The sequence below is a fragment of the Coregonus clupeaformis genome, chromosome 3 (genome assembly GCF_020615455.1).
Source record: "Coregonus clupeaformis isolate EN_2021a chromosome 3, ASM2061545v1, whole genome shotgun sequence".
NCBI classification, from domain to species: domain Eukaryota; kingdom Metazoa; phylum Chordata; class Actinopteri; order Salmoniformes; family Salmonidae; genus Coregonus; species Coregonus clupeaformis.
Window position 1 is genome coordinate 5,244,934 of NC_059194.1, and position 20,693 is coordinate 5,265,626.

Consider the following 20,693-nt stretch of genomic DNA (forward strand, 5'->3'; position numbering starts at 1 on the left):
AAAAAGTAATGTGTTTGCATGATTAATGGCTAAGCAAATTAATTTCCATGTGTCCTATCTGTGCTTGGAGTTCAAAAAAGTTAACCTATGTTAGCTGTGTTATTAAAAGTCTTGTTGGAACATGTTCTCAGAACATTATTTAATTACCTTCAAATAACCTATAATTTCCGTTCTCAGAACATTAATGAAAACTTTCAGGGAACCATAGTAAAACGTTCTCAGAACCTCCCTGCAACCTAAAAATGAACGTTTCCAGAACAGGCAACATTTTCACTTCAGTTCTCAGAACGTTTAAAAAACTTTAAGTTTTACCATCAGGAAACGTATGGCTTCATTCCCAGAACCAATTGGAAACTTTCAAGGAACCAAATGTGCTAGCTGAGTCAACATTGGCCTCTTATCTTGCCTTTTTCTTGGGTTTAAATGAGTTTAATAAACCCATTCATCATAACTGAATACCACACAGAAGCCTTGACTGACTAGATTTTTAAATGCAAGGAGTACTGAATGTATAAAATACATCTAGTTTGAATTCTGTCCATTATTTGCCTGCATGTGCAACTCCACCCATTAATTTCTCGACATCCTTATTTGGGCTGAGAACGTCTTGAACGCATGTGCCATTTCATTGAAAAGGCGTGAGATGGATACCTACACATATCCAATTAAACGCCATTCATCTGTGGAAAGGGGCGAGGCAGCAGAGGGAAACCCTTGCAGTCTGTGGGTGGGAGTTGGTGGAGGGGGCGGGGTTAGAAGCCGGAAGTGTCTCCCGACTGGCCCAGCTGTCATCGACTAGAAGAGACCATTCGCACCGGCTGACTTAGATATGCAGAAAATTGAAAAAAGCTAAAATATGTCAACATCTAGCAACCATAAGGACATGACGACAATTTAGAGGTACATAATGCACGATATAGATTCAGTTTCAGAAATGTAATGTCGTACCAGAGAATTGCACTCAGGTTTATACCCGTAGTAGGGAATTGCAAGAAAAATGACGACAACGATTGGTGCTATGCTATGACATTGAACACACAGGACACGAAACCGACGAGGTCGTTTAAAGATACACACACCATTTAATACCAATATCACTGCAGATCCAGCCCGTGTATCGCTGTCGGTGAATTTTCGGATACATTGTTTAATTTGTCATCGACATTGTTGCCTATCTGCGTCGATTGCTCGTTAGTTCGGCTACAATGTATCTACTCTAGTAGCTTGTCGGCTATTACCCTAGCGGCTTTTATACGGGGAACTAGGCTACCCTAGATCCAGCACAGAAAAGAGACGTCACCAGCATTTTCTTATTTAAATGGTCACGACGGAGGAGGTCATTGCAGAAAAAAAATCTAGATATTCGGTAGGTGTTGGTGTGTTTACCGTCATTATAACGCGCGGGCATAGACACATATAGACCGCATATAGACCAACGCTGATAATCGCAATGTATTTGATTGACAGGGCACATGGAGCCCAATGCAGCAGCTGTTAGCTTGCTAGCCACATAACGACCTTTGGGAAGAGAAACGTCAACTAACAGCGTAGCCAGCCTGCCTGGCTGGTGCTATGTGCTTCTACCGCAGCTAACCTACGCAGGTTCACTCAGGTGTTTTCTGTTGAGGCCTGCTAGTGCTACTGCTATGCTAAGTCTGTGTTATTTTATCATGTAGCCTTGGCCTACTGTGGCTGAGCGAGTCAATGATTTAATCTCATTGAGTTACATCACTAGCAGTCTGCAGTTGCAGCAAAGTCACTGCAGTTGGCAAGGCTGGTGTTGTTTTGGAAGGCCTGTAGGATCAAATTGTGGAATGACAGCCTTTGTATTTATGTCCCCCCCCGTCTCCCTCCCTCGACCCTGTCTCCCCTCCCTCCCTCGACCCTGTCTCCCCTCCCTCCACCCTGTCTCCCCTCCCTCCCTCCCTCGACCCTGTCTCCCCTCCCTCCCTCGACCCTGTCTCCCCTCCCTCCCTCGACCCTGTCTCCCCCTTTCTACCTCACCCACTCTTCCCCCTACATTACCCATCCCCCCCTCTCCCTCCCTCGACCCTGTCTCCCCTCCCTCCCTCGACCCTGTCTCCCCTCCCTCCCTCGACCCTGTCTCCCCTCCCTCCCTCCCTCGACCCTGTCTCCCCCTTTCTACCTCACCCACTCTTCCCCCTACATTACCCATCCCTCCCCCTTCTTTCTCGCTCATGTCTTCACTCCTGTCCTCTCCCTCACTCCTCTCCTTCCCCCATGTTATACAGTAGGAAATAGGCCTAGAAGACACTGAGATAAGAAGAACCAAGTTGAGGAGGAAATATCGTCTTTACCCCGGGATTCATAAATGGACGACTACGGCTTTGGAGTTCTGGTGAAGAATAACGGCAGTGGCAACAAATCTGCTTTCCCCGTGAGGATCCCCCCTCACCTCCAACCCCAGCCCTCCCACCTCCAACCCCAGCCCTCCCACCTCAACCACCCAGCCAATCCCCCCAGCCCCCCCTCATTCATCAACAGCACCTCGGCCACCAATGGAGGAGGTAGCGCCTGGCTGTTCCCCTCCGTAGCACCCCACAGTAACATGCAGGATGAGATCCTTGACTCCGACAAGGCCAAAGCCCTGGACCTCCAGGACCTGCAGGAGAAGGCCCAGCCGCAGGCCCTCTCCCCTGGGCAGCAAGAGGCCGGAGGTGACCTAGGGGAGCTGGATGGATCCCTACCCGAGGACGGCTCCATGGAGAAGGGCTCGTTGGAGACCAGTAGTGGGAAGGAGAAGCTTAGGGGTGGGATGGACTCTCCTCCAGTGTTGGGGGGGTTTGACTACCAGGACAGCCTGGGGATGGGGACGTCTGGAGCCCAGTCCACCACCACCACCTCCTCCTTGACCTCCTTCAACAACTGGTCCCCGACCATACCTTCCAACCCCTCCCCCGTTATCGGCGAGGACGTCGGGGGTGGGTTCTTCGGCCCGGCTGGTTCCAACGCTAACGGACCCCCGATGCTGTTCCAGAACTTCTCCCACCACGCGGGGCCTGGCTTCGGAGGGGCGGGGGGCAGCTTCTCCCCCCAGATCGGCCCGGTCTCCCAGCACCACCCTCCTCCCCACCACTACCATCCCCACAACCAGGGGGTCCCCCCTCAGCACCGTCGCTCTCCAGCCTCCCCCCACCCACCCCAGCCCTCCTTCCCTCCTCACCCCCACCGCTCTGGAGCTTTCAATCAGCTTCCCCACCCGGCCCAGTCCAAGCCCCCCTCCCCTTGGGGAAGCTACCAGAGCCCTGCTCCTCCCACCTCCACCTCCTGGAGCCCTGGGGGAGGTGGGTACGGTGGCTGGGGAGGGTCACAGGGGGTTCGAGAGTACCGCAGGGGCCTCAATGGAGGGGTGACGGCCCTCAACTCCCTCTCACCACTGAAGAAGTCTTTCCCCAACAACCAGGTACTGTTCTAGCTAGATATACTGCACACTCCCATCTAACAACCTGGTACTGTACTAGCTAGATATACTGCACACTCCCATCTAACAACCTGGTACTGTACTAGCTAGATATACTGCACACTCCCATCTAACAACCTGGTACTGTACTAGCTAGATATACTGCACACTCCCATCTAACAACCTGGTACTGTACTAGCTAGATATACTGCACACTCCCATCTAACAACCTGGTACTGACTAGCTAGATATACTGCACACTCCCATCTAACAACCTGGTACTGTACTAGCTAGATATACTGCACACTCCCATCTAACAACCTGGTACTGTACTAGCTAGATATACTGCACACTCCCATCTAACAACCTGGTATTGTTAGATGGATATGGCACAACTCATACCTGCTAAGACCGCATGTCCCAATGGCCTCAGACTGATGAGTAGCTTAACCATATTCATATAACGGCCTACAATTAACTAGTCAATGATTTTCTTTCATTTCAATGTTTTGCCAAACTCAAATTGTGCTTGATTTAGTTGGTTATGATATAATTTATTCACGACCACAAGCTGTAATCCAGCTAATGCTGTTGTCTATTGAGCCATAATATAAACTGTCTGTCATGCACTTCAATGGTACTATCCCACATGTATTACATGGTACAGTCCTATATAATATTGCCCTATCTTCCAGGTTCCCTCTCAGAAGTATCCTCGTAATAACTCTGGGTTCAACCACAAGGCCTGGATGGAAGACAGCATGAGTCGCACTGACAACTTCCCTTTCCAGGTGAGTGAAGCGATGAGCAAACTGTAGAGGGAAAATATATTTATCCACCCTTATAGGACAATGAAAGTGGACTTGAAACATGCTTTTATATTGTTAAAACCAACACGTGTAGCCTTGTAAATGCATTTTTGATACAATTATCAGAGCCAAATTATATGTTCTGATATGCGCAATACAGGACCCATCAAAGGAAATGATGAGCAAATATGATCTAGATTCTAGTAAGTAGAGCATCTGATAACATCAATGACAATCAGGCCAACTAAACAACTAAATGATGAAACTCACGTGTAATTAACTATGTATTGTATTTGTAGTCTTCTAGATCTGTGAGTGTGGTGGTAAGCGTATTCCATGCCGAGGCCTAATCCGGTAATCAGTGTTCATCCAAAATAGCACCATATTCCCTATATAGTGTACTACTTTTAACCAGAGCCTGGTAGTGCACTATATAGGGAAATGGGTGCCATTTCGGAGGGAAACCCCAATCTTCTTCTGTGGTTGTTAGAGATGCAGTGCGTTAAAGATGCAACAACGCCTTTATGACAAATATTCACATCCTACATCCTTTCTTCTTTGAGGTACTCGCAGATCTGACATGACCTGGATTGGCTAAAGCAGTAGGGTGTAAATCTAGCTTTAGCTTTCCAGTCACACACAGATCAGTGATTTACTTCAAGGAAGGGTTTATTTGAAAAGCATTCAGTGTCTATCTACAGGGGCATGTGAGTAAAGCTGTTGATGGCTTACATCTGGAGATATCTCTGTGGAATCAGATGAATAGATTTTGGTGGTATTTTATTCGATAAGCGTCACCACAGATTGTCTCTGTGGATGTGTAACTGTTTAGAGGGTCTAAAGTACCAGGACAACACAGTAGTCATCTATTATCAGAGCAAAACTGTGTCAAGGATCTAGATTAGATCCTACCACCTCTGGGTTCTAGAGTCAGAATGGTTCTGTCTTCCTGTTCTTAGAACACCGCATGCTAATCATCTTTTTCCCTGTCTGTCTGTGTGTCTCTCAGCAGGAGAGAACCCGTTCCTTTGATGGCTTCAGCATGCACTCTCTGGAGAACAGTCTGATTGATATTATGAGGGCTGAACAGGATTCCTTGAAAGGTGGGTTTCTCTGTTTCACACAGTATGAAAAAACAGCCTGGGCCAGTCTTCACAAAGCGTCTCAGAATAAGAGTGCTGTTCTTAAATCCTTTATTGAAATAATGAATATGATTATATGGACAGGGGGGGACCTGATCCTAGATCAGCACTCCTACTCTGAAATGCTTTGTGAATATAGGCCCTGGTATTTTGGAATACTCCACAAACACAGTAATGGCATATGTTCTATGTAGAGATAGAAGATTGATGTCACATAATTCTGACCGGTTGGTAAAATGGCTTCTTAGCTCAAATCGGTGCACCTACACTGGTACCAACACAAGTGTGGTTGTCTTATCGGAGGCCGTTGTTCTATCTTGCCGATGCAGCGTAAACTCCGCCAGCTGTATGTTATCTATGTCGTCGTTCACGAAAATCTAATATTAAGGAAGTCTCAAGGTTTTGCTCGCCTGAGGTAGAGTATCTCATGATAAGCTGTAGACCACACTATTTACCAAGAGCGTTTTCATCTATATTTTTCGTAGCTGTCTATTTACCATCACAAACCGATGCTGGCACTAAGACCACACTCAATGAGCTGTATAAGGCCATAAGCAAACAGGAAAACGCTCATCCAGAGGCGGCGCTCCTAGTGGCCGGGGACTTTAATGCAGGGAAACTTAAATCCGTTTTACCTCATTTCTACCAGCATGTTAAAGGTGCAACCAGAGGGGAAAAAAAACTCTAGACCACCTTTACTCCACACTGAGACGCATACAAAGCTCTCCCTCGCTCTCCATTTGGAAAATCTGACCATAACTCTATCCTCCTGATTCCTGCTTATAAGCAAAAACTAAAGCAGGAAGCACCAGTGACTCGGTTAATAAAAAATGGTCAGGTGACGCAGGTGCTAAGATACAGGACTCTTTTGCTAGCACAGACTGGAACATGTTCCGGGATTCTTCAGATAGCATTGAGGAGTACACCACATCAGTCACTGGCTTCATCAATAAGTGCATCGATGACGTCATCCCCACAATGACCGTATGTACATACCCCAACCAGAAGCCATGGATTACAGGCAACATCCGCACTGAGCTAAAGGGTAGAGCTGCCGCCTTTTAAGGAGCGGGACTCTAACCCGGACGCTTATAAGAAATCCCGCTATGCCCTCCGACGAACCATCAAACAGGCAAAGCGGCAATACAGGACTAAGATTGAATCATACTACACTGGCTCCGACGCTTGTCGGATGTGGCAGCGCTTGAACACTATTACAGACTATGAAGGGAAGCACAGCCACGAGCTGCCCAGTGACACGAGCCTACCACACAAGCTAAATCTATTCTACAGTGAGGGAAAAAAGTATTTAATCCCCTGCTGATTTTGTACGTTTGCCCACTGACAAAGACATGATCAGTCTATCATTTTAATGGTAGGTTTATTTGAACAGTGAGAGACAGAATAACAACAAAAAAATCCAGAAAAACCCATGTCAAAAATGTTATAAAATGATTTGCATTTTAATGAGGGAAATAAGTATTTGACCCCTCTGCAAAATATTACTTAGTACTTGGTGGCAAAACCCTTGTTGGCAATCACAGAGGTCAGACGTTTCTTGTAGTTGGCCACCAGGTTTGCACACATCTCAGGAGGGATTTTGTCCCACTCCTCTTTGCAGATCTTCTCCAAGTCATTAAGGTTTTGAGGCTGACGTTCGGCAACTCGAACCTTCAGCTCCCTCCACAGATTTTCTATGGGATTTAGGTCTGGAGACTGGCTAGGCCACTCCAGGACCTTAATGTGCTTCTTCTTGAGCCACTCCTTTGTTGCCTTGGCCGTGTGTTTTGGGTCATTGTCATGCCCTGGTTGAGGGAAGGAGGTTCTCACCCAAGATTTGACGGTACATGGCCCCGTCAATCATCCCTTTGATGCGGTGAAGTTGTCCTGTCCCTTTAGCAGAAAAACACCCCCAAAACATAATGTTTCCACCTCCATGTTTGACGATGGGGATGGTGTTCTTGGGGTCATAGGCAGCATTCCTCCTCCTCCAAACACTGCGAGTTGAGTTGATGCCAAAGAGCTCGATTTTGGTCTCCTCTGACCACAACACTTTCACCCAGTTCTCCTCTGAATCATTCAGATGTTCATTGGCAAACTTCAGACGGGCCTGTATATGTGCTTTCTTGAGCAGGGGGACCTTGCGGGCGCTGCAGGATTTCAGTCCTTCACGGCGTAGTGTGTTACCAATTGTTTTCTTGGTGACTATGGTCCCTGCTGCCTTGAGATCATTGACAAGATCCTCCCGTGTAGTTCTGGGCTGATTCCTCACCGTTCTCATGATCATTGCCACTCCACGAGGTGAGATCTTGCATGGAGCCCCGGGCCGAGGGAGATTGACAGTTCTTCCATTTGCAAATAATCGCACCAACAGTTGTCACCTTCTCACCAAGCTGCTTGGCGATGGTCTTGTAGCGCATTCCAGCCTTGTGTAGGTCTACAATCTTGTCACTGACATCCTTGGAGAGCTCTTTGATCTTGGCCATGGTGGAGAGTTTGGAATCTGATTGATTGCTTCTGTGGACAGGTGTCTTTTATACAGGTAACAAGCTGAGATTAGGAGCACTCCCTTTAAGAGACACCTGGGAGGCAGAAATCTTTCTGATTGAGAGGGGGTCAAATACTTATTTCCCTCATTTATAATGCAAATCAATTTATAACATTTTTGACATGCGTATTTCTGTATTTTTGTTGTTGTTATTCTGTCTCTCACTGTTCAAATAAACCTACCATTAAAATTATATGTCTTTGTCAGTGGGCAAACGTACAAAATCAGCAGGGGATCTAATACTTTTTTCTCACACTGTATGCTCGCTTCGAGGCAAGCAACACTGAAGCATGCATGAGAGCATCAGCTGTTCCGGACGACTGTGTGATCATGCTCTCCGTAGCCGATGTGAGTAAGACCTTTTTATAAAGGTTAACATTAACAAGGCCGCAGGGCCAGACAGATTACCAGGACATGTACTCCGAGCATGCGCTGACCAACTGGCAAGTGTCTTCACTGACATTTTCAACCTGTCCCTGACTGAGTCTGGAATACCAACATGTTTCAAGCAGACCACCATAGTCCCTGTGCCCAAGAACACTAAGGTAACCTGCCTAAATGACTACAGACCCGTAGCACTCACGTCTGTAGCCATGAAGTGCTTTGAAAGGCTGGTCATGGCTCACAACACCATTATTCCAGAAACCCTAGACCCACTCCAATTTACATACCGCCCCCAACAGATCCACGATTATGCAATCTCTATTGCACTCCACACTGCCCTTTCCCACTTTGACAAAAGGAACACCTACGTGAGAATGCTATTCATTGACTACAGCTCAGCGTTCAACACCATACTGCCCTCAAAGCTCATCACTAAGCTAAGGACCCTGGGACTAAACACCCCCCTCTGCAACTGGATCCTGGACTTCCTGACGAGCCGTCCCCAGGTGGTAAGGGTAGGTAACAACATATCTGCCACGCTGATCCTCAACACTGGGGCCCCTCAGGGGTGCGTGCTCAGTCCCCTCCTGTACTCCCTGTTCACCCATGACTGCATGGCCAGGCACAACTCCAACACCATTAACTTTGCAGATGACACAATAGTGGTAGGCCTGATCACAGACAACGATGAGACAGCCTACAGGGAGGAGGTCAGAGACCTGGCCGTGTGGTGCCAGGATAACAATCTCTCCCTCAACATAATCAAGACAAAGGAGATGATTGTGGACTACAGGAAAAGAAGGACCGAGCACGCCCCCATTCTCATCGACGGGGCTGTAGTGGAGCAGGTTGAGAGCTTCAAGTTCCTTTTTGTCCACATCACCAACAAACTATCACGGTCCAAACACACCAGGACAGTCGTGAAGAGGGCACGACAAAGCCTATTCCCCCTCAGGAGACTGAAAAGATTTGGCATGGATCCTCAGATCCTCAAAAAGTTATACAGCTGCACCATCGAGAGCATCCTGACTGGTTGCATCACTGCCTGGTATGGCAACGGCTCAGCCTCCGACCGCAAGGCACTACAGAGGGTAGTGCGTACTGCCCAGTACATCACAGGGGCCAAGCTTCCTGCCATCCAGGACCTCTATACCAGGCGGTGTCAGAGGAAGGCCCTAAAAATTGTCAGACTCCAGCCACCCTAGTCATAGACTGTTTTCTCTGCTACCGCACGGCAAGCGATACCGGAGCGTTAAGCCTAGGTCCAAAAGGCTTCTTAACAGCTTCTACCCCTAGGCCATAAGACTCCTGAACAGCTAATCAAATGGCTACCCAGACTATTTGCATTATCCCCCGCCCCCTCTTTTACGCTGCTGCTACTCTGTTCATTATCTATAATATGCCATTTAGCAGACACTTTTATCCAAAGAGACTTACAGTCATGCGTGCATACATTTTTTTGTGTATGGGTGGTCCCGGGGATCGAACCCACTACCTTGGCGTTACAGGCGGCGTGCTCTACCAGCTGAGCTACAGAGGACCACATGCGTAGTCACTTTAACTATACCTACACGTACATATTACCTCGACTAACCGGTTTCCCCACACATTGACTCTGTACCGGTACCCCCTGTATATAGCCTCCCTACTGTTATTTTTACTGTTATTTTACTGCTTTTATTTTTTACTTATCTATTGTTTACTTAACACTTATTTTTCTTAACTACATTGTTTGTTAAGTAAGAATTTCACTGTAAGGTCTACACCTGTTGTATTCGGCGCATGTGACATAAAATGTGATTTGGTTTTACTCGTAAGAGATGATAATCTTTGTCAGTCTTTTGAACAATGTATCCTGCTGAATTCCCTAGCTGCGGTAGTGCAGAGTAGAGGAGAAACAGCCTTACTAAAGACTGAGTCCTCTGAATGGTGGGAGTACTGAGCAATACTCTTCTCTTAACCTCCTCAATCTCACACACACCTACCTGTTAAATTAACGCTATGCTGGCACTTTGATCTCTGCTCCACTCTCCATTCTCTCCACCACCATGAATTAAAACATTTGGCTTACGTTTTGTCGCATACCATCTCTAAAGACATGTTTTATAGGCAAGACCCAGACTGCTCTTCAGAAGGAGTTTGTCACTATGTTAATGCAGGCCAGCAGAGCCACCACTAATTTCCCGTCTCTGTTCATGTCTCGCTATCGGTTGGCTGTTAAGTCAGAGTTCTCTGGATGCTTTGATGGTTCTGCTGCTCATCTCAACTGTCATTCTCCTCCGTACATCACAGAACAGCTACAGTTGTTGAAATATGGTGGATATACAGTATGGAGTGAGAATGTTAGAATATGGTTGATATATGGAGTGAGAATGTTAGAATATGGTGGATATATGGAGTGAGAATGTTAGAATATGGTGGATATATGGAGTGAGAATGTTAGAATATGGTGGATATATGGAGTGAGAATGTTAGAATATGGTGGATATATGGAGTGAGAATGTTAGAATATGGTGGATATATGGAGTGAGAATGTTAGAATATGGTGGATATATGGAGTGAGAATGTTAGAATATGGTGGATATATGGAGTGAGAAGGCAAAATAATATGCATATTCTAACTGACTTCTGTCTCTTCCTCTCCAGGTCGCTATGGTTTCTCTCACCAGGGTGGAGACGGGTCTTTGCCCATGAATGGTATGGAAATGTTATATTTTGCCTCAATACTATAAAGTTTATAGCTTTGTTCAGCCATTCACAATACAGGTAGTCAATTGGATGCAAGTTGTTCATGGGGTGTACATTATGTTGTAACCCTGTGCTGTTAAGAGTTGTTATGAAGGTTTTTGTCTTGTTTTACATGCAGCTAGGAGCTATGGCAGAAGACGAGGTAAAGCCAAACCCCAAATGTCTTCATGTTTTAGCCTACATCATGTCATTATTTGCAAAGCGGCCATTACACAGTACATGCTGTCTGTCTGGTTTGGCCTCGCTGTGTCTGAAATGGCACCCAGGGGGAATAGGATGTCATTTCAGACGCAACTTATCTGTGTTTGACCCTTAAATGCTGCCTTTTCATGAGGCCCCGACTGAACCTGCCGAGGAAGACCTCTTAAGTCCCAGGGAGGATTTTAAATAAATAAATAAAAACATCAACATATATTAATTCAATCCAAATACTATAAAGCATTTGATAAGAACTTCCCTGTAGATTGTGTGGCATACTGCTCAGTGTTGAGTTACATACTTTAACCTGATAAAGTGTTGAAAATTGAGTTCCAGGTCGTCTTTATTGCAGTCGTGCTGACTGACCGTCTCACAAGATTGCTATATTAATAACGTTCAACACTTGTGTTTGTTGTGAGATCTGATCATCTGTGCAGCGCGACAGCAAAAAAGATGATCTGACATAATTGTCGGGTGCCTGTTTCCTGCTGGGCTTTTATGACCTGACTGTGGTGGCTTGTCACTAGACTTTAGCAAAACATCAAATGTTGCAAGCACTTGAGGAAATCATGACTGGTTTCATGATCATGGTTCTCGTTTGTCTTCATCACAATAAAAAATAGCTTCATTTGAGTTATTTTGATTCCAATTAATGTACCGCAATTTTATTGTAAGTGTATTTATTTGGGGACAATCTTTCCCTTTTTCCACGACTGATTCAAACAGAGCTGAGCCAAGCTGGACTGAGCTGGCCTGGTTAAACCCAAGCTGTACTGAGCTGGCCTGGTTAAACATCCACAATAATTTTTGGAAAGGACAATGTGAAAATGAAATATCGGAGCCAGCACAGTATGGTTTTAAAATAAATATTATAACCACAAATAGGTGCTAAGTGGCATAAAGAAATCCAAGTCCAGGCACTCACTTGGGTTTGAAAGTTAAAAAGCCTTTAATGTATGGGACGTTAAAATACATCAATGCATATCGGCTTAAGTCTTCATCAGGGTGTCTGGGTTAGTACGGTTTGGGTTGGCATGATGGTGTGAAATAAGTATCTCATATCTACCGATCTATCTCTCTGCCCTCCAGGTCACTCTAACTTGTTCCCCATGGAGGACGAGCGGTCCTTCGGAGAGGACGAGTCAGGTGACCAGGGACTTCCTGATTTAGGCTCTGCTCACTGTTTCCCGCACCTAAACGGAGAGCGAGTGGAGAGATACTCACGCAAGGTGTTTGTTGGAGGACTGCCCCCCGATATAGACGAAGGTATTGATCAATGAACAGAATAATACACCTTCTACAATGTTGTTCTCGGGTTAAAAATAATGCTTTGAGAGTTGTCAGTTTTCTATGGTAATGGATCCCTGACATCGGATGTCATAGAGGCTTAGAGGCTGTGTACTGCAACTACAGGCTCCTGAAGAGCCTTTGTAGCTGACTAGCTTTGACTCTTTCATTCTCAGATGAGATCACTGCCAGTTTCCGCCGGTTTGGTCACCTGTTTGTCGATTGGCCCCACAAGGCTGAGAGCAAGTCCTATTTCCCACCCAAAGGTGAGTCTGATATGGTCACAATGGCCAGGAAATACTCAGGGCCCTAGGAATGAAGGAAATACTCAGGGCCCTAGGAATGAAGGGAATACTCAGGGCCCTAGGAATGAAGGGAAATAGATGAAGGTCATGAGAGTATTGAGCGCGTTCTTTCCCCTCTCTAGGTTATGCATTCTTACTGTTCCAAGACGAGAGCTCTGTCCAGGCTCTGATCGATGCCTGTATCGAGGAGGATGGCAAGCTCTACCTCTGTGTCTCCAGCCCCACCATCAAGGACAAGCCTGTGAGTGGCAGTATTTAAAAATGTTTTTCACTGTAATTAAAGTTATTGGTGGGAGTTGTCTGTCCTCCTTGTCAATCTACCACTTCTGGTAAATAGTTGAGATCAGCCTAGTCCACTCAAATCAAATTTGATTTGCCACATGCGCCGAATACAACCTTACAGTGAAATGCTTACTTACAAGCCCTTAACCAACAATGCAGTGTTAAGTAAAAAATAGTTCAGCCCTGTCCACTCACCTAGTTCAGCCCTGTCCACTCACCTAGTTCAGCCCTGTCCACTCACCTAGTTCAGCCCTGTCCACACACCTACAGTAGTTCAGCCCATCTCTGTCCACACACCTACAGTAGTTCAGCCCAGCCCTGTCCACACACCTACAGTAGTTCAGCCCATCTCTGTCCACACACCTACAGTAGTTCAGCCCAGCCCTGTCCACACACCTAGTTCACATCTAGTTGTATGGACATTGAAAGAGAGTTTTACAAACTTTGTATGGAATTTGTTAGACTTTTCTAGATGTTGTTTGAGCGTTATATGGGTGTTATCTGAACGTTGTCTGGCCATTCCTCTGTATTCCTCTAGGTCCAGATCCGTCCCTGGAACCTGAACGACAGTGACTTTGTGATGGACGGCTCTCAGCCTCTGGACCCCAGGAAGACCATCTTCGTAGGGGGTGTGCCACGTCCTCTACGTGCAGGTACTGGACTGGGTTTCTGTGTGAGAGGAATGGGGGGGAATGAGGAGGAGGGTGGAGTAGGGGAGAGAAGTGGGGGGGGAGAGGAAGAAGTGGGGGGGAGGGAGAAGTGGGGAATGGGGGAGAGGAAGTGGGGAGAGAGAGGAAGAAGTGGGGAATGGGGGGAGAGGAAGTGGGGAGGGAGAGGAAGAAGTGGGGAATGGGGGAGAGGAAGAAGTGGGGAATGGGGGGAGAGGAAGAAGTGGGGAGGGAGAGGAAGAAGTGGGGAGGGAGAGGAAGAAGTGGTGAATGGGGGGAGAGGAGGAGGAATGGGGGAGAGAAGGAGGAATGGGGGAAGGGAAGGAGAGAAGTGGGGGGAGAGGATAGAGGAATGGGGTGAGAGAGGGCAAGACCTGAAGACCCTGAGCTACAGTAATGCCTAGGCTTTAGCTCAGCAGGCTAACACTGTCTGGTGTGACAGACCAAGTCAGCCACATCATAAGCCTAATATGTAATGTGTTAATGTTCCAGTGGAGCTGGCCATGATAATGGATCGTCTGTACGGAGGAGTGTGTTATGCTGGCATCGACACGGACCCCGAGCTGAAGTACCCTAAAGGAGCGGGCCGTGTGGCATTCTCCAATCAGCAGAGCTACATCGCTGCTATCAGCGCTCGATTCGTTCAGCTGCAGCACGGCGAGATCGACAAACGGGTGAGTCAGTCTGGTCTTTGGTAGTTTAGCGGAGCCACATACACCTTGCATTTTGTCCAGGAGAAGAAACAGAGAGATGCACACAATAGTCTGAGCTTCTCCCCTCTAGTTTCTCCTTTGTCCCATTCAATCTGGGTATATGTTTAATCTCCCCTCCTCCCTCCCTCCCTCTTTCCCCTTCTGTCCTCCCCCCTCTCCCCCAGGTGGAAGTGAAGCCATACGTGCTGGATGACCAGCTGTGTGATGAGTGCCAGGGGACGCGCTGTGGAGGGAAGTTTGCTCCCTTCTTCTGCGCTAACGTCACCTGTCTCCAGTACTACTGTGAGTACTGTTGGGCTGCCATCCACTCCCGGGCCGGACGAGAGTTCCACAAGCCACTGGTCAAGGAGGGGGGAGACCGGCCCCGACACATATCCTTCAGGTGGAATTAGGGAGGGAGGGGAGGGTGACGGGCTGTTGTAGAAAATAAATGCACTTTTCTTTTTGCTGGATCCTATTTAGTTTGGAAAAGAAATCAACTTAAAAGCTTAATTTAATCTTTATTTTTTTAATCAGACTTTCTTCTAAGACAAATGCTAAGAAGAAGAAAAACTAAGTATAAGAAATCCCATTTTGAATTTAAGTTATGGTGTGCATGAGTACTTGGATGCGTTATTAGATATGAGAAGAAATGTTTCTTCTGACTTGACTGTACTTTTTTTTTCTCACATTAGCTGGCGAAGCTGCTTACATTTGTTGTCAAGAGTAACATAACATTTGAGTGAGGTATGTGCTGCACCTCAATCAGTATATTAACTATAACAGTTGCGTTTTAGAAGGGTGCACTTATTTTGTTACTTTACGCATGCAGGATTAGATTAATAATTGTATCGTTAACCAAAGGTTGAGAGCAACTGGTCGGGTTAAAGTTCAATAGTCAAATAAAACCACTGCAGAAGGGCAAACAGACCGACAATTCCCTTCATCATAAATAAACTGTTCAGAGTACATACAGAATAAAAAAATTATCCCCTCGGTATCGGGCCTAGCAGCGATTTACTGGCATGTGTTTCTAGATCATGGTTTAAATTGACTCTTTGTAGCCAAAATGGGCAAACCAAAGATTGGCCTAAAGACAAGTGATCAATGCCAGTTGATTATCTGAGGGGTTTAAGGACTATAAGACTCAATTTTCAGGTTCAGGAGGTCAGGAAGGCTAGTGCTGTTTTAAGTTGTTGAATTGCAGAGAGGGGGGAGGAAAAACAAGTCTTTGGAAAGACAGGTTTCAGCTGATAAAGACTACAGCCCTAGCTGTCTAGGCAGGGCTCAGGTATTGGCAGTAGTATTAGCTCACTTTATATTGTCAGGGATATTAGCATTGGACGCTAACATGCTAATGTTGTAGTACTAGTAAGAATGCACAGTACAGTGGTAGCTAGCTACAGTGTTCCCTGAGTGACTCATAGTATGCAGCCGGGTCCTGTCCTGTATGTGCTTTAGTGTTTAACCAACTCCTCTGGCTACCGTTGTCCAGCTAATTAACACAGAGAGGAGTTGGCTAAAGCACAGACAGACTGGACTACCAGGCTAGTCTCATGGTGATCTGACGCACTCTCTCTACCATGTCTGGAGTGTAGAGGAAGTAGATCCGAGCTGTGGCGAATGGATACGCTAGTGGATCCCAGCTGTGGAGGATGAATACGTTAGTAGCTGGACACTCTTTGAAGAATTTGCTGTCACAGAGATAAAGATATTATTTTATACATGGCCTGCTGATTTTTGTACAGTGTTTTATAGCTGATTATTTTGTCATGAACATATATACATTTATTATGCACTACTTTTCTAAATATTTTTTTCAATAGTCATTTTAGGCACATTTTTCACAAGATGGGATAAGTCTTTTTGCAATACCTCATTTTTTTCACTTGGTGAAAAATAATTTTGTACCTTTGTTACTAAGAGATCTGCATTTATGGTAAAACTTCATTTAAAAAAGAAAAAATGAATGATATTAATATAATTTTCAATTTAGCTTTTTATATATTTAAGTGCTGGTAAATGTTCAATTGTCTGGTGTGATTGTGTAGAGAAAAGATAAACAGTTAGCCAATCATGTACAGTACCGATTTATCTTTCATAATAATAAACCATAAGTACTGGATCATAAGGAATGACAAGACCTTTCTAAACTTATTTTGATAGTCTTGAAAATTATAATCAGCTTGTAGTGGGTAAGGAAAATCTTGGGAAAATGTTTTGGCTTGGGTGGATTAGTGAACCCTTATTCCCTTGTATCATGAGAGTGAATGATGACAGGTGTTCTAAAAACTATTTAGATTCTCATTCTGGAACTACCTGAAGGTTCCAGAATGTTCCAGTTATTCTAGGCATGCATGACATAATACAGAATAACAACATGACTATTGACTAGTGTTAATGCAGGAAACTATTGTAATGCACTAGATCTCTCTTCTTTTTATTTTTGTATGAGTTTTTAGTTCTCTTCTCTTTCAGATCACCTAATATCTATCCTCTCTTTCTCACCTAAAGTCTGCCTCCCTCACAGGCAGGCAGACAGACAGACCTGCTGTACATGCAGGATACCACAGTGATAACACTTGTATGAGTTTAGCCATATAGATGACACTTCTTCCAAAAGAGACTTGATCACTCCACCTGTTTGATGTGGCATGCTTTGGGACATAGACTTGAATGTGATTAATGTTGCAAGTTAACTTCGAGCCATTATGTGCAATACTTCTTCTTTCCTAAAACAGTCCCTCTCTTTCTGCAATGTAAATTATTTAAACCCATATAAACCATGTAAACATTAAAACATGATTATTTTCTCAGTCTACTATTGTTCATGCTGGTGTCTGCAAAGTAAAAAAAAAAAAAAAATAGTAACTTTCTACTAATATATAACTGAATTTATTTTTTAACATTCGTTTTGTGCTTATTCAATTATTTTGCTACTACCATGCTACTGTGATTGAGAAAACATTGTATATACTAAGTTGATAACGTATTTAGCATTTGTTATATTTTCAATTGAAATGAAAAACTATCATTTGGATCAGATTTTTATATTTTTTGGGGTGATGTTGAACTTGTTGATGTCTAGGTTTTCTAATTGCTGTACTGTGCGCCACATTTCCAGAGGAATAATGTCTGTTAGTATTACTTGATTGCGAAAAATGTCAATAGTTTTTAATGGTATGCTGGGAAGGTTGTATTTATTGATATACATTTTTTTACTTGATATCATCTTGATTTTTATTATGTCATTTCACATTTATAAGTTCCGATTTTTATACCCCCCCCCCATTATGTTATGTGGTAACAGACGTCAGTTTTTATAGTTGGTTTGTAGAACTGAAGTAAAAATCAAGATCTAATGTCATCTAATCATTTGCAGCCAACTATTTATAACTGTATGCATACAACATTTGAAGTATTTGTAATGTGAGATGTTGAAAGAATAAAACTCATCTGTGAGGAGACAAGTGGTTGAAGTCAATTTCTTGAAGAAAGCAAGGCATGTGTGTTGTTCGAATTGTACATGTATGTACTGAAAAAGGAAAACGCGCACAGATTTTTTTTTCTCAGTACATTCCTTTTGAACCCTGCACCCAAATATGTATTATTACAAACTATTGAATCGAACACTCCAATCTCTCATTCTGTTGCTAAAAGTGGACACTTAACTCCACTCATGGATTTAAAACCATTTGGATTGGTATAAATATATTACATGAGTCCATTACTTTTTTAAATCCATGATGGGGAGTAAGTGCACACTTCATGGAGAAGATTGTTCCTCCTCACAACACCCCACCCTTTCTACATTGTTTTGTTCCTCTTTTTATTTGTGTGAAGTGTGTTAACTGCATTTGACTTGACTAGAAGGGTAGAGAATTGGACCACAACCGTTGAGTGCAGCTGTGTGTGACAAACACCTGCAGTGGTTTCTCACACATCTGGCCTGCTGAACCAGGTCAGACATGGCTATTTATAGACTCCAGCAGATCCAATCCTCCAGCCCGGACCTTTGTCTCCTGAAACCAACAACGACAGATACCTAGAGGTTTGAGAAGTGTATTTGATAGTGGTCTCAGCAGGCCGCTGCAGTATGTGCTATTGAATGTCTGCCAGAAAAAAGAAAGCACCGCCATCTCCTGGCGAAGAGAAACATTGTAATGCAGCATGGCAAATCTTTTATTTTCATCAATCCATTTGGCTGGCAGTGGCAAATTGTACTGCTCTTTTGGTCAGTGAGTGACAACACTAATGTTTACCAAATAAGTGATTAGCAGCTAAATCGAGAATTAAATAATTGTGCGTTTTTGCATCTTTTACTGGATCAACAGATTGATGTTTACAGACTGGGCACGTGCAGCTAATCCTAACTGGTCGAGGTAGGGTACGGGCTCGAGACGAGGGACTGTCCGTTTACTAGCCTAACTAGCCAGCAGCATTTTTCTAGAGATTTAGCTAGCTAACGTTAGCTTCGAGTTATTGTTGATAAACAGGCATAGAAATAAGATGCCAGGTGCTCAGTTCAAGGCAGTTTACGTGCCAAGTTTTGGATCTCAATCCTCACGATGTAGTCAAAAAGATGGACAGCAAACGAAAAAGTACTTGATCGAGTTGTCCTGCTCACAGAGAAGACACGATGCGTTGTCAACGAAAAATAAGATCAAATTAACCAAGTGTAAGCCTGCACTGTTCAAGAAGAAACGAAAGGAGGAGAGAAGGTCGATGCCTCCACGACGACCCGTGATAGACAGATTGACAGCTGTCCGAAGTCAAGGTGGAGGAGAGCGATCACAACATCAGAAACGGGGAAGTCCTGATGTTGGGCAAAAATGTAGCTACACTAAAATAACGTTATCCAGAATATTGTCAGAATAAGTAGTTATCTATCAGCAGATGTCATGTGGTGGTCAGGTTAACACATCTAGCAGCTAGCTAACTTTACGTTAGGTGCAATGTCAATGGTAGGCTACCCAACTCAACCCCAGGCCCTGTTAGAATTCTTTAAAAGTGCATGAATCCATCCTTACTTCCTGGAAGTATTCACTGATTAGAATGACTAGGCAAATTAATGCTATGTGTGTCTTTCAGTTCACCTGTCCAATCATGTCTAAACAGTGCTAATTTCAAGGAAGCTAGGATGGAAGGATGCACTTTTAAATATTTAAACGGGGCCGCAGCCTCGTTCCTTCCTTGTTCCTCCATGTCCAATACAGGCACTGCTCAGAGCATGATGAGTGAAGACATCTTCACCTTCTACCAGAGAGACAAGCACACATCAACCAACCAAACCGTAAGTTTGATGCTGTATTCAAAAATATTTCTGATTTATTTGTACGGTTTGTGTCTGTTGCCTCCATTTCCTGGCAGTCTTTCAGCTGTTGAATTGTGTTGTACCTGTCACAGACCTACCTTTATTAAACAATTGTACTGTCTCTAACCTACCAAGTTTTTATATGACGTTGATATGGGCTTTGCCATAACTCGTGTTACTTCTCTCTCTCCTCCCCAGCAGTGGGCAGCCAGACAGGCTGTGTTGAGGACCATCGGTAGGATGCTGCAGGAGAACAGGAGCATCAGAGAGAGACTGGTCTCCCTCAGCCAGAGCAGTCAGGTTATAAATTAAACTCAGACCGAAGACTAGATTACAATCTGGGATTAATACATAGATTATGGAACAAATCTTTCCCTCTCAAACTCAGGAATGGAAACGTTTTCTTTGTTTTGCCCAAGTTTATGGACTACCTTTAAAATGTGCTGATTTGAGATGGAATGAAGATTAAGTTATTTATGTTACCTGTAACTTTACCTGTACTGTACATCTCCAGCAATCTGTTCCTTTAGTTTCCTCTTTAATAGACTGGTTGAAGAAATTGACTATAGGTTGGTTTTGATGGGGAACACACATATTTTGACTGTTGACACAGATTTTGCCTGTTGTCACAGATTTTGACTGTTGTCATGGGGAAAGAAGAGTTCTGAATTAAAACCACGTCTTGAGGAGAAAGTGTTGTTAATTTCCGTTATGTCTGATGAGCTATAACAGGTCAGCCAACCCTCCTGGAGAGCTACTACTGGGTATGAAGGCTGTTGCTCCAGTCCTTCTTCCTCAAGGAGAACCTCTCCTCTTTTTCCACTGCTGTCGGTTTGTGTGTGTGTGTGTAGGGACACACAATACTGTACACTCAGCCACCTAAAGGTTGAATACA

The 20,693-nt window shown here is 44.6% G+C and overlaps 1 protein-coding gene and 1 long non-coding RNA gene across 7 annotated transcripts; both read left to right on the forward strand.

Annotated features, from left to right (window-relative positions):
* Positions 1-773: 773 nt before the first annotated feature.
* Positions 774-17,951, forward strand: LOC121539480 (cytoplasmic polyadenylation element-binding protein 4). 6 transcript variants are annotated; one of them, XM_041848006.2, is made up of 12 exons: positions 774-900; positions 2,253-3,424; positions 4,117-4,212; positions 5,240-5,333; positions 10,951-11,001; positions 11,171-11,194; positions 12,340-12,516; positions 12,714-12,803; positions 12,965-13,083; positions 13,663-13,777; positions 14,285-14,466; positions 14,670-17,951. In XM_041848006.2, exons 2-12 carry the CDS (start codon positions 2,333-2,335, stop codon positions 14,895-14,897), a joined length of 2,268 nt encoding a protein of 755 aa, XP_041703940.1. In that variant the 5' UTR covers positions 774-900; positions 2,253-2,332; the 3' UTR covers positions 14,898-17,951. The 6 variants fall into 6 exon arrangements, with proteins under 6 accessions (XP_041703940.1, XP_041703968.1, XP_041703957.1 ...); XM_041848034.2 differs by having other exon boundaries at positions 5,243-5,333; XM_041848023.2 differs by having other exon boundaries at positions 2,256-3,424.
* A 712-nt stretch (positions 17,952-18,663) lies between these two features.
* LOC121545813 lies at positions 18,664-20,485 on the forward strand. Its single transcript, XR_005996301.1, has 3 exons — positions 18,664-19,318; positions 19,665-19,777; positions 19,997-20,485. It is a non-coding gene; the product is annotated as an uncharacterized LOC121545813 (long non-coding RNA).
* Positions 20,486-20,693: the final 208 nt, after the last annotated feature.